The sequence below is a fragment of the Orycteropus afer genome, unplaced genomic scaffold, assembly GCF_000298275.1.
Source record: "Orycteropus afer afer isolate SDZICR_OR568_19922 unplaced genomic scaffold, OryAfe1.0 scaffold00243, whole genome shotgun sequence".
Lineage (NCBI taxonomy): Eukaryota > Metazoa > Chordata > Mammalia > Tubulidentata > Orycteropodidae > Orycteropus > Orycteropus afer.
The window spans coordinates 1,006,516-1,021,769 of NW_006921830.1; the positions used below are offsets into that span (position 1 = coordinate 1,006,516).

Consider the following 15,254-nt stretch of genomic DNA (forward strand, 5'->3'; position numbering starts at 1 on the left):
TTTCATGCAAATTCTTCTGCTAGTTGGGGTTTAGTCCACTTTTGTATCCTTCCCTTCAAGGCTCAGGGGTCCAAGATTATCTTCTGTGTCTGTGTTCATTGGTTTCCCTTTTCTTTGTTGAAGAGCGTCTCTGCAGTCCTTGTGCCTAGTCCACCATCTTGCCGGAACTCCTTAATACTTTTTAATTTTTTTTTAATCTCATCTCTTTCTTCTTTCATTTTATCCTAGGTGGCAAGAAGGCACTTTCAATATCCTGCCTGGAAATCTTAGCAAGATCATTGAATTTATGAGGTAAATCTCTTATTTTTCATGTTACAATGATGACAATGCTTTTAGGCTGGAGTGGCCCTAGTGACAGCTCACACTGTTCCCGTGGTCACCCATCCCTGGTCATCACTCCCGGTACAGACCATGGAGCCTTCATGCACAGTGATGCCTGATAAGGAGAGACTGCTGTGCCTGGGCACAAGCCCAATGGATTCACAAAGTCTCAAAGACTAGGTGGAAGGATGATTTGTCCTGTGGACATCAGCTAAATTTTTTTCTTGACCACTCCAGTTTTGGCACAGAAGGCCATGAACAGAGTAAAGTTCTGTTCACAGAGGTAGTAGTAGATGTTATTCAAGGCTCAAAGAACATGTTCTCTCTCTTACCAAGTTTGATTCAGCTACTGCCACAACTGAATGTTCAACCTCCCAGTAGCAGAGATTATTGCTGAACCCTAGAGATGACATTCCTCTTGGGGAGACCAGGCAGCCAGCCACCTGGTGAGATTGCTTCAGTCCCATTCTACTTTAGAGGGAGCAGCTATTTGTTCTTGCTGGTATTGGTACCTACTTTGGATATGTGTTTCTTTATTTTTCTGGAAGTGCAGGGATGTTAAGTACCCATAGGACAAACCTTGAGCAACAAAAGACAAAAGATGAGTGTATGTGTGAATCCTGTGACCAATTGATATATGGTGCTGAGTCCCCAACAGTTAATAAAAGGGGCTTGCAGCCATCATATAAACAAAATAAAAATAGCTATTAATCCCATCCCACCATAATTATTGTCATGTAATTGTTTCCAGTCTTTCCCAATGCATACATAAAATATATAAGTACAAAATTGAGATTCTACTGTAGGGAGATTTCTATATTGCTTTTAGAAATGTTACCTTATATTGAATTTTCCTACATCATGAAATGTTTTTGGAAACAAATTTTTAATGAATTCAAAATGTTCAATGCTATGAATTTACCATTTAAGCTTTGTTTTATGGCTGGGACTCAAACATTTTTTATTATAAAAAATGCTGAGATTAAAATCTTTGTACATGGATCTTTGTGTTATTACTGATTATTTCTAAGACAAATTCCTAGAAATAGTTAACGTGGTCAAAGAGATTCACTGCATCCTTGGAAGTGGTAAGTATTATCAGTCTCAAGTTCCTGTTGGTCTGTCCCTGTCCAGCCCTGCTTTGACTCATGTGGTAAGAGAAATTGGTAAGAGTTTGTGCTGGGCAAGCTGTAGGCTTCTACTTTGTGCTGGTTTGGGTGAAGCCCTTTGTGCTTTGGTGTTGCTCATGTAGACCTTGTGATGCTGTCACTCCTCTTATCTGTTCCTTGTATTTGTTTTACAGCCATGAATGGAAGACAATCTTCTGTGCATCACAAATTCAGAGTTCCATAGATGCTAGATCTTCTCTTATCTAGGTAGACTGAGGGAAGCCCAGTGTGACACCAACTGCCTTTTCAATATCATGTGCCTCAGCAAGAGGTGATTTGTCACCCCTGAGGGACATTTATCACTGTCTAGAGATATTTTTGATCATCACAACTTGGAGAGGGATTGCTACTGCCCTAGCAGGAACAGGTCAGGGATGCTACTCAACTTCCTACATCTTGTTTGCAATTCAAAATGTTCTTATTGTTTCTGGATATTACTAAAGATATTTCAGGGTACAGGGTTGATGATCAAGACAAGGAAAGAGCTGATATAATTTCTTTTTTTAGTTGGAAAATGGATTCTTCCTCTGCAGGGAAGCCCTTTTTCTCTTTCTGTATTTTTTCCCATTATCTTTTCTCTCTCTTACACAACCACACACAGTCACACACCCACAACCCTTCCAAATATTACAGAATTCCTGGGCTAGGAATTCACTTATGTGAATTGTTGTGTTATGAGCAAGTTAAAGAGAGCAGCAGAGAGAGAAGACACACACTCAAGTCTGGAAGCAGGTCTTTATTGAAGTTTCCTGAGAGTTCTGTAATACTCAGGAAGCTTCTTGAGCCTCAGCAGTTAGCACAGAGAGGTTCAGGTCCAGGTCTGGGTTTCTTCTCAGGCTGGCCAAGGCTCCTAGGGTTAATTCTCCTTCAGGACCTTATTGATCCAAGGCCGGTAATGGGAGATTCGGGTGAAGACAGCAGGGGGCTTTGCATTCCCCCGTCCATAGGAGACAATGCCCTGGGCCACCCCAGCACACAGAAGAGGTCCCCCAGAGTCTCCCTGTGGAGGGGGAGAGAGAGAAAGATATGTGTGTATGTATGTATATATATATATATATATATATATATATATACACACACACACACACACACACACATATATATATGAGAGGGATGGGGGAGAGAGAGAGAGAGAGAGAGAGAGAGAGAGAGAAAGCAGAAGGTGAGTTAAAGAAGTCCCCCCATTCCTGCTTGTGAGTCCCAACCCCTTGTCACAGTCAGACTTAAAGTCAGGCCAAGAGCCCTGACTCCTAATGGAGTTGTACTTCTAGGTCTGATGCCTTCTTCTTTCCCTGGGACACCACCAAGACTTCTTCATCTTGCTTACTTTCTCTGTGCAGCAGACTGGGATGAAAGGTCAGAAACTGTACCAGACAATGGGAGGAGGGATATGCAGAGGGTAGGCTGGTTTCCTCAGTCCTGTGATACCAAACTTCTCACTGGTTGACAATTTTCTGACCCTGTCCCTTCCCAGAAGAATTTTGGCCCTCCACCGGTAATTTGTGGGGAAGAACCCAGGTGTGAGGGTTACCTTAAATGGAGAATTTATCTTCCTGGGGTTGCCCACACACAGCTGGAGATTGTGGTGAAAATTTGGATAGTGCCTGCAGGCCTGAGGATCCATGAGTCTCAGCTTCACCTCTTGCAGAATGTCTGACCCCGGTTCTTCCACTCCTGTTTTTCCCCAGCCGACCACCCGGCACATTCTCCCAGGTGGGACAAAGTTGGATTGGGATGGGAGGGGGAGCGTTCCCACGGCCAGGGTCAGGTTGGCTTTCTCTTTTAACTGTGAAGGGAATGGGGAGCTGTTAGCATGAGAAATGGGTCACAGAGCAGTTGGAGGCAATCAGGCAGGACCAGGGTGAATAGCTTCCCACCAAAACTAAAGTCCAAATGGGTTAGTGGGGAACGGAACCACACATGGAGTGTGGTTCAGAGAGAAGTCAGGGAAATTTCAGGTCAATAGGGACTTGGCGAGGACTAAGAGGACAGGATGCAGAGAAGGGGAAGAAAGATGTTATCACCTTTAGTAACATGATGTCATTGCGCACTGTAAAGCCGTTATATTTTGGATGAGGAAATTGTTTTATGACCTCATGCTTCTGCCAAGTGTCTTGTTTTTCTTTTATGTTGTGGGCTCCAAGGGTGACAACTATAGAGCTATGGTGAAGGAGAGAGAAGGACAAGAAGAAATAGTGGTGGTTTTGGTTTTCTCCTGAGATGTACCCATTTTGAGAAAAGGAGGATGGAGTGTCTCATTCGGTCTTTACTAATGCCTTTTTCTGGGCCACTTGTGGTGTTTGAGAGGCTCAGATTTTACTCAGGGAACAGTTTTTCCAGGGAATACAGAGACAGCTTCCAGGACCCTCTGGAATTTCTGGGGATTGAGCAGGCTTTGGAGCTCTGGTGGTGCAGTAATTAAGCACTCAGTTGCTAATTGAAAAGTTAGCAGTTCAAACCCACAAGCCACTCCAGGAGAAAGATGAGGAAGTCTGCTTCTGTAAAGATTACTGCCTTGGAAACACTATGGGGTAGTTCTACTCTGTCCTATAGGGTTGCTATGAGTTGGAATTGACTTGATGGCAGTGGATTTTTTTTTTTTTTTTCCTGATCAGGTCATGGAGGAAAGATGGGAGCAGAGTTAGTATATACAAATCCAAGGAGCTAGATATCAGAACCAGCCATCTTACATAGGGGATATCAAAGGAAAGGGGAGAATATAGAGTCCCATGTGAAACTTGTTCTCTGTTTCCCATAAGTAGGATGGGTTTGGTCCCTAAGAACTAATGACCAGGTCTCTTGAAAAGGATACAGTAGAAGAAACCCAGTGAACCATGACCCCTAAAGTGAGTCATGTATCTTTATATTGGGGAGGGGATGAAGGAGTACTAGGTTTAGAGGAAGGATCCTTGGAGGGAGTATCTCTTTCCTCAGCTCTCAGTGACCGAGGCTTACATTATCTATTCAAGTAGGAGACTAATTTCTTCAAGTCCAACTCTTCTCTCTCCTTAAAGATTATTCATGTCTTGGAGCCCCACCTTAGGCCACACCATGGGTATATCTCTGGTTCCTACCATTTCCCCCACTTGGAGATCAATAAGACCTTGTCTTCTCACCTTCCTGCACAGTGAGCAGCCGTCAGTACAAAGTCCCGTCTTATCAGGAAACCACCACAATGGCCCGTGTGACCCTCAGAAGTGCAAATTTCCAGGAAGGCCATGTAGGGGCGGGAGTGTGGCTTGCACTCTTTGCCCCCGATGATCTCCCCTGGAACAGAGAACCCCAGGGTTTGAACACAGGCAGCATACTCTCTAGAGAACATACAAGTTGGGTTAAAGTTGAGAGAGGTTTCCCTTGAATCTCATCCTCTCATCTGTTTTTGACCCATCTTCCCTCTCACGTGTCTCTCTGCTTTCCAAACATAAATTCTCATTCCTTCTTTCAGAATGCAACAACTAACACTGTCTTAGAAGTCATTTAGGCATTTTCCCCCCATAGACCTTCCCCCCATCATTGTGTCATTGAGCAGGACAAGCTCTCCAGGTTCCAGTCCTGGCTTTTCCACAGCCCATAAGTGGTGTCACAGAACCATCAAGTCACAAGATAATGGGTAATACCAAAGCTCAGAAGATTAAAGGATGTGACTGTTTTCTTGGGGCTATCCTTCTCACTTACTGTGACTTTTTTCCCAATCATTGTAGAATTCCTTGTTTATGGGAACTACCATTGTCTATAGGGAATGAGTGGGCATATCCCAAGTGGAGAGTTCACTCTAGGACTCTTAAAGGGAGATCCTGGAACCCTATTTAAGAGTCAGCTATATTCAAATCAAGCTTCTTTGGTTTAGGAGCTGATCCTCTAGATTCCAGAGAGAAGGATCCCCAAACTCACCAGCTTCAGCTCTGGGCGATAGGAGAAAGACCAGTAGGAGAAGAAAAATAAGATGCATCTTCTGAGAGCAGCCACCCATGTCAGGTGCTGGTTTTGTTTTCCAGTCTTGGGTTTTATAACTCCCAACAAGTGAGGGAGGGGCAGGGCTGTTAACCACAGGAACTGCCTGGTCACATTTTCTTCTCTAATTTTAAGTTGGTTGACTTTCTAATCAGAAATTCTAGCATTGCTATCAGTTATGCCAGAGGAGATGTTGAGTCCTGAACTCCCAAATGATGGCTCCTGGGATGAGCCCTGAATAATGATGTCCCAACCAGAGCAGAGACCATGTCTTATCCAGTTAAGGAAGCTGGTTAAAAGCCCACCAGAAAATTTAGTGTGGTGTGGGGCAGGAGAGGGTAGAGTCTGAAGCATACAAACTATTATGGCTATGGCCTACAATAAGGAACACATTTTGCAAAATGACCAATACACATGCATATGTATGTGTGAGCACAGAAGCACAAACAAATACAGAAATAACTCAAAATTTCAGGAAACAGTATTTATAATATCTATTCTTATCATATACATACCTGGAGTTGCAATATTGAAGGATTTTATGGGTAAAATATTGAGTGATCCAGGAAGCACCAAAAGAAGATGGAAGGAATACACAGTGTCACTATACCAAAAAAAAAAAAAAAAAAGTGCTGACTTTCAAACATTTCAGGAGGTAGCATGTGATTAAGAACTGTTGGTGTTAAAGGAAGAAGTCCAACCCGTACTGAAGGAATTGGTGAAAAGCAAGTTCCTGGATGTGATGGAATATTCATTGAGATGTTTCAACAAATGGATGCAGTGCTAGAGGTGTTCACTTATTAATGCCAAGAAATTTGGAAGACAGCTACTTGGCCAACTGACTGGAAGAGATCTGTATTTGTCTCCACTCCAAAGAAAGGTGATCCAACAAAATGTGGAATTTATTGAACAATATCATTACTATCCTTCACAAGTAAAATTTTGCTGAAGATAATCTGCTGCAGAAGATTTCTTAAAGTGTTAAAGAGTAAAAATGTCACTTTGAAGACTAGCGTGTACCTGGAAGCATGGTAATTTCAATAGACTCATATGCATGTGAGAGCTGGACAATGAATAAGGAAGACAGAAGAAGAGTTGATGTCTTTGAATTGTGGTGTTGGCAAAGAATACTGAAAACACTATGGACTGCTAGAAGAGCGAACAAATCTGTGTTGGAGGAAGTATAAATGGAATGCTCATTAGAAGAAAGAATGGTGAAACTTCGTCTCTCATACTTTGGTCATGTTATCAGAAGGAACCTGTCCCTGGAGAAGAATATCATGCTAGGTGAAATAGAGGGTGAGCAAAAAGGGATGGATTGACATAGTGGCTGCGATGATGGGCTCAAGCATGGCAACAATTCAGAGGAAGGCACGGGACTGGGCAGTGTGTTATTCTGTTGTACACAGGGACTAAGTCAAAACTGACTATACAGCAAGTAACAACAACACGTACAATGCTTTTTGTTAGTTTCCATTCCACTCCTTGTTAAAATGTCAGTGGCACCTCACTTAAAGGGTGTTTACCAGCAATTTGAAAAACATTACTCTGGATCACTCTTTTTCTCAGAATTAAATGTTCATTAGCAGAAGGAGAAAGATACAAAGAGAACAGATGGGAGAAGAGGACAGAAGCTACGATAGGGCTTTATATATATCATAAGAAACTCAAATGGCATTTTCGTTACCATTTTTGAGAGCCTAGTATATGCTTAAGGGGCTCTGGCAGTGTAGTGACTAAGGCTCTCTTTGTTTGGTGCCATCAAATCAACTCCTACTCATATAGACCCCATATACAACAGAACAAAACACTGCCCAGTCCTGCGCCATGCTTATGATCCTTGCTATGCTCGAGCTCATCATTGCAGCCATGTGTCAATCCATCTTTTTTGAGAGTCTTACCTTCTTTGCTGACCTCTATTTACTAAGCATGATATCCTTCTCCAGGGAATAGTCCCTTCTGACATCATGACCAAAGTAGTAAATGAGACAATGTCTGGCCATTCTTGCTTTCTAGGAGCATTCTGGCTGCAGTTCTTCCAGGACAGATTTGTTCATTCTTCTGGTAGTCCATGATATTTCCAGTATTCTTTGCCAACATCACAATTCAAAGACATTAATTTTTCTTTGGTCTTCCTTATTCATTGTCCAGCTTTCACATTCATATGAGACTATTGAAAATGGCATGGCTTGGGTCAGGTGCACCTTAGTCTTCAAAGTGATATTTTTGCTTCTGAAAACTTTAAAGAGGTCTTTTGCAACAGATTTGCCCAGTGCAATATGATGTTGATTTCCTGACTGCTGCTTCCATGGATGTTCACTGTGAATTTAAGTAAAATGAAATCCTTGGCAACTTCTATCTGCTCTCTGTTTATCAGGATGTTGCTTATGATACAGTTGTGAGGATTTCTGTTTTCTTTATATTGAGGTGTAATCCATATTGAAGACTGTAGACTTTGCTCTTCATCAGTGAGTGCTTCAAGTCTTCTTCACTTTCAGCGAGCAAGGTTGTGTCATCTGCATATCAGATTGTTAATGATTCTTCCTTTAATTCTGATGTTGCATTTTTCTTATTATAGTTCAGCTTCTTGAATTATTTGTCAGCATACAGATTGAGTAAGTATGATGAGAGGATACAAACCTGATGTACACCCTTCCTGATTTTAAACCATGCAGTATCCCCTTGTTCTGTTTGAACTACAGCCTTTTGATCTATGAACAGGTTCCTCATGAGCACAATTAAGTGTTCTGAAATTCCCACTCTTCTCAATGTTATTCATAATTTGTTATGATCCACACAGTTGAATGCCTTTGCCTAGTCAATAAAACACAAGTAGACATCTTTCTGATATTCCTTGCTTTCAGCTAAGATCCATCTGACATTAGCAGTGATATCCCTCATCCCACGACCTCTTCTGAATCCAGCTTGCATTTCTGGACGTTCCCTGTCATATTATATTAATGATATTTTTTGATAATTTCCAAATTCTGTTGGATTACTTTTCTTTGGAATGGGTACAAATATGAATTTCTTCCAGTCAGTTGGACAAGTAGCTGCCTTCCAAATTTCTTGGTGTAAAAGAGTAAATACCTCCAGAACTGTATCCATTTGTTGAAACATCTCGATATGTATTCTGTCAATTCCTGGAATCCATGCCCTCCCCCCCCCCTTTTTTCCCAATTCCTTCAGTGTAGCTTGGACTTCTTCCTTCAATACCATTGGTTCTTGATCATATGCTACCCCTGAAGTAGTTGATACCAATTCTTTTTGATACAGTGACTCTGCATTCCTTTCATCTTCTTTTGATGCTTCCTGCATTTGTTCAATGGTAGAGAGCTTTGGTAGCCTTGTGCCTAAGGCATTTGACTGCTAACCAGACGACTGGCAGTTCAAACCCACCTGCCACTGCTCGGAAGGAAGGTTGGGTAATCAACTTCTGTAGTGATATAGCCTCAGAAACCCAAAGAGTGGTCACTATGAGTCGAATCTGACTTACAACATAACAACAACAACAGCAGCATTGTTCAATATTTTGCCCAGAGAATCCTTCAATATTGCAACTCGAGGCTTGCATTTTATCTTCAGTTCTTTCAGCTTGAGAAATGCCAAATGAGTTCTTCCCTTTTGGTTTTCTAATTCCAAGTCTTTGCACATTTCATTATAATACTTTACTTTGTCTTGTCAAATTGTCCTTTGAAATCTTCTGTTCAGCTCTTTTATTTCAGCATTTCTTGCATTCACTTTAGCATCTCTTGTAAGGTTGGTCTGGTTTTAACAAATTCCCTTAATTTCTTCTTATCTGGAAATGTCTTAATTTCACCCTCATATATGATAGACAATTTTGCTGGGTATATAATTCTTGGTTGGCAATTTTTTTCTTTCAGGGTTTTATATATACCATCCCATTGCCTTCTTACCTGCATGGTTTCTGCTGAGAAATCAGAGCTTAGTTTATTGGTTGTCCTCTGTAGGTAACTTTTTGTTTTTCCTGTGCTGCTGTCAGGATTCTTTCTTTGGTTTTGGTTTTGGTGAATTTGATGATGATATGTCTTGGTGATTTTCTTTTGGGGTCTATTCTGTTTGGGGTTCATTGGACTTCTTGAATGTATATATTCTTGTCTTTCATCATATCAGGGAAATTCTCTTCCAACAAATCTGCAAATATTTTCTCTGTAGTTTTATTTGTCTCTTCCTTTTCTGGAATTCTGATTACATGTAGGTTATTCCTCTTGATGGTATCCCACATGAATCTTAGGATTTCTTCATTTTGTTTTGATCTTTTTTCCTATGCTCCCTTTCCAAAGAAGTATTGAGGTATTTGTCTTCAATCTCACTAATTCTGTCTTCCATTGATTTGATTCTACTCCTTTGCTTGTTGAGTGTGTTATCTATTTCTGAGAATTTAATATTAATCTTCTGGATTTCAATCTGTGGATTTTGTATCATTTCTAATTTTTCATTTATTTTGTCATACTGTCTTCTGAAATTGTTCTAGGGTTTTGTCTGTGGTTTTCCTAATTTTGTCAGTGTTTCCCTTGATCTATTTCTCAATCCATTGAAGGTACCTAAATATAATTCTATTGAATTCCTTATCAGGGAGTTCTAATGCTGCTTCTTCCTCAAGGATGTGTTCTGAGTCTGTATCCTGGTCTCTTGTTTCTACTACTTTATCTTGCTTCTTTGTGTGGACTGTGATGGTGTGTTGTTTCTAAGACATTCTGACATTGTTTCATTTATTTTTAATCGGTGATGGTATGTTGGAGTGATTTTCCCAAGATTTTCATTTTCTTTGTTTTGTTTGGATGTATCTGAGTAAGCAGGGTACTGTGCTCTTCTATGCACTAGTCGGCAACACTTATACATTCACTACCTGTCTCCTGGTGGATGTGATAGAGAATGAGAGTGGGTGTACAGATCTCTGTTAGCTGTTTGTGAAGAGCAGTTAAGGGTGAGTCAGGCTTATATTGACTATCATGTATTGTTGGCCAGTTGGAGCAGAAGTAAGTGATGACCCTCACTCAGTAGGTGGGGCTGCAGGAGGTGTGGGTAGGGTTGTGTCATATGGGCATGGTTACTGTCTCCCTTTCAGTTAGACAAAAACAACAATCAAAAGAAGCACCAAAGAAGTAGAAAAGAGGGGACAAAAAACACACATGACATAAACACACAGGATCAATCACCAAAAAGAGAAAGAAAGGAACAAGACAAAACTAAAAAGTGGAAAGGCAATAAGTGAGATGAAATATTTAAATACTTTAAAAAGACAAAATAAATATAAATAAAAAAAGAACCCCCACCTCAAATATCTGGGGAGGTGGGAATAAAGGAAAAGAGCTAGAGTAAGAAAATTATGAAGAAAAAAATGGGAAAAATGCAAAAAGAAAAACAATGGGAAGAACCACAAGAAAGAAAAAAATGGGAACCAGTAAAATGGAAGAGAAAAAAAGCCCAAAACTAGAACCTTGGAAGGGAAAAAGAAAGAATAAAAATAAAAAGGAAGAAAGAAAGAAAGAAAAAAGAATAGTTTTAAAACAAACAACCAAAAACCAAAAACAAATCTGGGGGAATGGGGAGGTGGTGTGGGGCAGGGCACCCAGGTTCTGTCAGAACACACAGACTGGAATGGAATTCCTGCCAGCCCAGAAGGTGGGTGGAGGTGAGGAATGGCCACACCTCCGTTTACCAAGAGAGTGTGGGGTGTAAGAGTAACAAGGGGGATATCACACCTCTCCAGTCATCAGCCTCTGGTATGTCCATGCTGTCCTCGGCAAGCAGAGCCTATTCTTAGGTCCATGGAATCTGAACAAGAATGCTGTCTCTTTAAATATCCAAAATGGCTGCACCACTTGTAAGCTTTCAAAATGGCTGCACCCTCCAGACAGCTGAAAGTCTACAGCTCAGTTTGCCTCCTTCTTTGCTGTTTCCCTTTTTAGTCATCCGCCATCAGTGCAGTCAGTCCTTGGCAAGCAGGGCTGATTTTTAGGTTAATTTTCAGGTTCTATCACCACTTGGAAATATTCAAACTGTCCATGCTGTCAGGATAGCTGACAGTCTGCAGCTCTGTCTCTTTATTCACTGTTTTCATTCAGGTCTTCTATCAGTTGATGTTTAATCCACTTCTGTATCCTTCCTTTCAAAGCTCAGGGCTCCAGGATTATCTTCTGTATCTGTGTCAATTGGTTTTTCTTTTCTTTGTTGAAGATGGTCTGTGTAGCTTGTCTGCCTATTCCACCATCTTACTGGAAGTCCAGTCTTGCATTCACTTTAGCTACTGTCCATTCAAGAGCAAGTTTCAGAGTTTCTTCTTACATCCATTTTGTATTTTCTTCCTTTACTGTCTTTTTAATGACTACTTGCTTTCTTCATATATGTTGCTCTTGATATCATCCCACAACTTGTCTGGTCTTCAGTTATTGGTGTTCAACTTGTCAAATCTATTCTTCAGATAGTCTCTAAACTCAGGTGTGATATAATCAAGGCCATATTTTGGCTCTTATAGACTTGTTTTAATTTTCTCCAACTTCAACTAGAGCAATTGATGGTCTGTTCCACAGTCAGCTCCTGGGATTGTTTTTGACTGATGATAATGAGCTTTTCCATTGACTCTTTCCACAGATATAAATCTGATTTCTGGTATTCCATCAGGTGAGGTCCATGTGCATGCCTGCCATTTATGTTATGGAAAAATGGTATTTGCAATGAATGAATCTTTGGCCTTGCAAAATTCTATCATGGGTCTCTGGCGTCATTTCTATCATCAAGACCATATTTTCCAACTACCACTTATTATTCTTTGTTTCCATCATTTGCATTTCAATCACCAATAATTATCAATACATCTTGATTGCATGTCTGGTCAATTTCAGACTGCAGAAGTTGGTAAAAATCTTCAATTTCTTCATCTTTGATTTAGTGGTTGGTGCATAAATTTGAATAATAGTAGTATTAACTTTTTTTTTTTTTTTTTTTATAGGCATATGGATATTATCCTCTCACTGACAACATTGTACTTAGGATAGATCCTGAAATGTTATTTTTGACAATGAATGCAACTTCAGTCTTCTTCAATTTGTCATTCCCAGCATGGTAGATCATATGATTGTCTGATTAAAAGTGGCCAGTGCCAGCAGTTAAGGCATTTATTTGGCTGCTAACCATAAAGTTCAGAGGTTCAAACCCACTAGTTGCTCTGGGGAAGAAAGATGAAGCAGTCTGCTTCTGCAAAGATTTATAACCTTAGAAACCCAATGGGGCTTTTTGTGAGTTGGAATTGACTGGATGGCAGTGAGTTTGTTTTTGGTTCAGAGTATATACCTATGCATATGCTTTGTGTCACAACTCTTAGATATATTATTATTTTCATAACAGCCCTGTGAAGTAGGTATTATTATCTCAATTTTGTCAATCTTGGTATCAAGTCCTATGGTTCAGATTTAAATTTTTCTGATTCAAAATCAAATGCCTTTCTTATTTACTGCCAAAGAGAAATAGATAATTTATACATATAGGAAAAAGGTGGTTTAATTCAGTGGGGCTAGGGTTTCTACTCACATTACAAATCATACTTGGTTTTGCAGAAATTCGATACACTCGTATCAGTATCTGAGGTGTTATTGTTCTTTTTTTCCCCCACAACAACCTGGGAAATACTATTATTATATCTTTACAGTTTTTTTTTCTTAATTTCCTGTTCAGATTGTTTGTTGGTGGTGTATAGAAACACAACTGATTTCTATGTATTGTTCTTGTACCTACACATTTGCTGAATTAGTTTATTAGCTCTAATAACTTTGTGTATTCTTTTGTATTTTCTATATATAATACCATGTCATCTACTTCTTCTTTTCCAATTTTGATACCTTTTATTTATTTTTATTGTAGGACTTCCAGTGCAATGTTGAAGAGCAGCAGTGAAAGTGGGCATCCTTGTCTTGTTAAGTGGAAAGGTTTCAATCTTTTACCATGGAATATGATGCTTGCAGTAGATTTTTTTGTTTTTAATTTTCAAATAAACATCCCTGTTACATTGAAGTATTTCCATTCTATTCTTAGTTTGCCAAGTACTTTTATTGTGAAAGGGTGTTGGATTTTTATTTTAAATTTTTTATTGTGATTTGGGTGCAATTTTGCAAAGCAAATGTGTTTTACACTCAATCATTCATAACTTTTTTTTTTGTTTCATAGCACTGATTACAATCCCCACAATGTAATAGCTCTTCTCTCACCTCCTTCTATGGTTACCCCTTCCCTGTGTCCTTCCCTGTGCATTCCTGCCTGTCTAGCTTTCTCCCTGTGCAAATGCTCCCCTTCCAATCTCTCATGGTTGACTGATCCAGGGAGTACACCACTCTGGTGCAGTTGTTCAGCTCATAGGCCTTTCTATTGTTTGGCTGAGAGCTAAGACATGGGAGTAACCCAGGCCACAGTCTTGAGGGTTCCACCACTCTCCATCTGACCAGTAATCCAGTCTTTTTTATGTTTTTGAATTTTGTTCCACATTTTTTCTCCATTCTATCCTGGATCTCCAATTTTGATCAAAAGGGTGTTGAATTTTATCAAATGTATATACATATATATATATACATTATCACACAGGAATACCATTTGCCATCCAGTTGATTCCATCTCATGGTGACCTCATGTGTGTCAGTGTAGAACTGTGTTTTCAATGACTGATTTTTCTGAAGTGGTTCACTTGGCCTTTCTCGAACTCAAATGTCCAGTCTCTTCAATTAGCAGCTGAACATGTTACCATTTGCACCACCCAGGGACTTCCATGTGTCAGTCATCAATTAGAATTCAATAGTGGGTATGGGATTTCCAGTTTTCCACATTTGTCACCCACCCCATATCATTCATTTGCCTGTCTAGTTCCTACAGGCATTTGAGTTTCTGTCTTTGTCTAAGATATCAGTTACCTAATATCACTTCACAGTGCATTTGAATGATGAAAAAGAACTCAGATGTCTTTTGGCCCAAAATCTGTCTTTACAGATGGGGAAACCAGGGTCTTGATAGGGAAAGTTACCTTAAATCACACATCAAGTTTATACTAGATTTTAGGAGTGGACATTATTTCATAAGTGTTCTCCCAGGGAAAATTCATTCTCTAAGAATACTTCCAAACCTCATATTCCCTGACACAATCCATTAAAATGCTAATAAAAACTCACTGCTGTTAAGTTGGATCCCACTCATAGCGACCCCTCCTTGGGTTTCCAAGGTGGTATCTCTATGGAAGTAGATTGCTCAACCTTCCTTCAGGAGTGGTTGGTGGGTTTGAATCGCTAGCCTTCTGGTTAGCAATCATCAAGGCCTTAGGCACTACTTTTTTTTTTTTTTTTAAATTCTACTATGAGCTTTTTATTTTTTTTTAAGTTAAAATTCTAATAATGGAATTAAAAGAAAAGTACACATTATTTTCTACAACTTCTTTTTAAACAGTTAACAGAAGAAAGAAAAGAAAATATATATCTTTCATAGAAAATAATCACTTTTCCGGTTTCTCTAACAAATTTGTGGAATGGTAAGTCAGGTAGGATGCAGGAAAGAGGTGTCAGGGAGGACATGAAAAGTAACTAGATTCATTATTCTTACAGTACCCAGAGACAGGGAGGCACAGTAAGCCATGATGCAGGGTCATACAGGGTTTTGCACCTGGGTACAAGGAAACAAGGCGGGCTTGTGCTTACTCACTGATCTGCACTGAACACATTCCCTTGTTACCCTACCGAGAGGGACCAGGTCTTCGGGAGCAAGGTAAGCACGGCGCAGCACAGAGTAGCAGGCCGGAAGAGCAGGAGGAAGGGGTGG

General features: G+C 40.0%; 1 protein-coding gene across 1 annotated transcript; it reads right to left on the reverse strand.

Moving 5' to 3' along the window:
- Nucleotides 1-2,346: 2,346 nt before the first annotated feature.
- On the reverse strand, nt 2,347-5,460 carry LOC103204105 (chymase). Its single transcript, XM_007949245.2, has 5 exons — nt 5,382-5,460; nt 4,607-4,757; nt 3,515-3,650; nt 3,022-3,276; nt 2,347-2,490 (listed from the first exon to the last, which is right to left on the reverse strand). The coding sequence occupies exons 1-5, from the start codon at nt 5,458-5,460 to the stop codon at nt 2,347-2,349; spliced, it is 765 nt and encodes a 254-aa protein (XP_007947436.2).
- Nucleotides 5,461-15,254: the final 9,794 nt, after the last annotated feature.

Coding starts and splice junctions, on each gene's coding strand:
- LOC103204105 (XM_007949245.2), bottom strand. CDS start 5,460: ATGGGTGGCTGCTCTCAGAAGATGCATCTTATTTTTCTTCTCCTACTG. Junction 4,758..5,381: donor ATCGCCCAGAGCTGAAGCTG/GTGAGTTTGGGG, acceptor TCTCTGTTCCAG/GGGAGATCATCGGGGGCAAA. Junction 3,277..3,514: donor ATGACATCATGTTACTAAAG/GTGATAACATCT, acceptor TTCCCTTCACAG/TTAAAAGAGAAAGCCAACCT.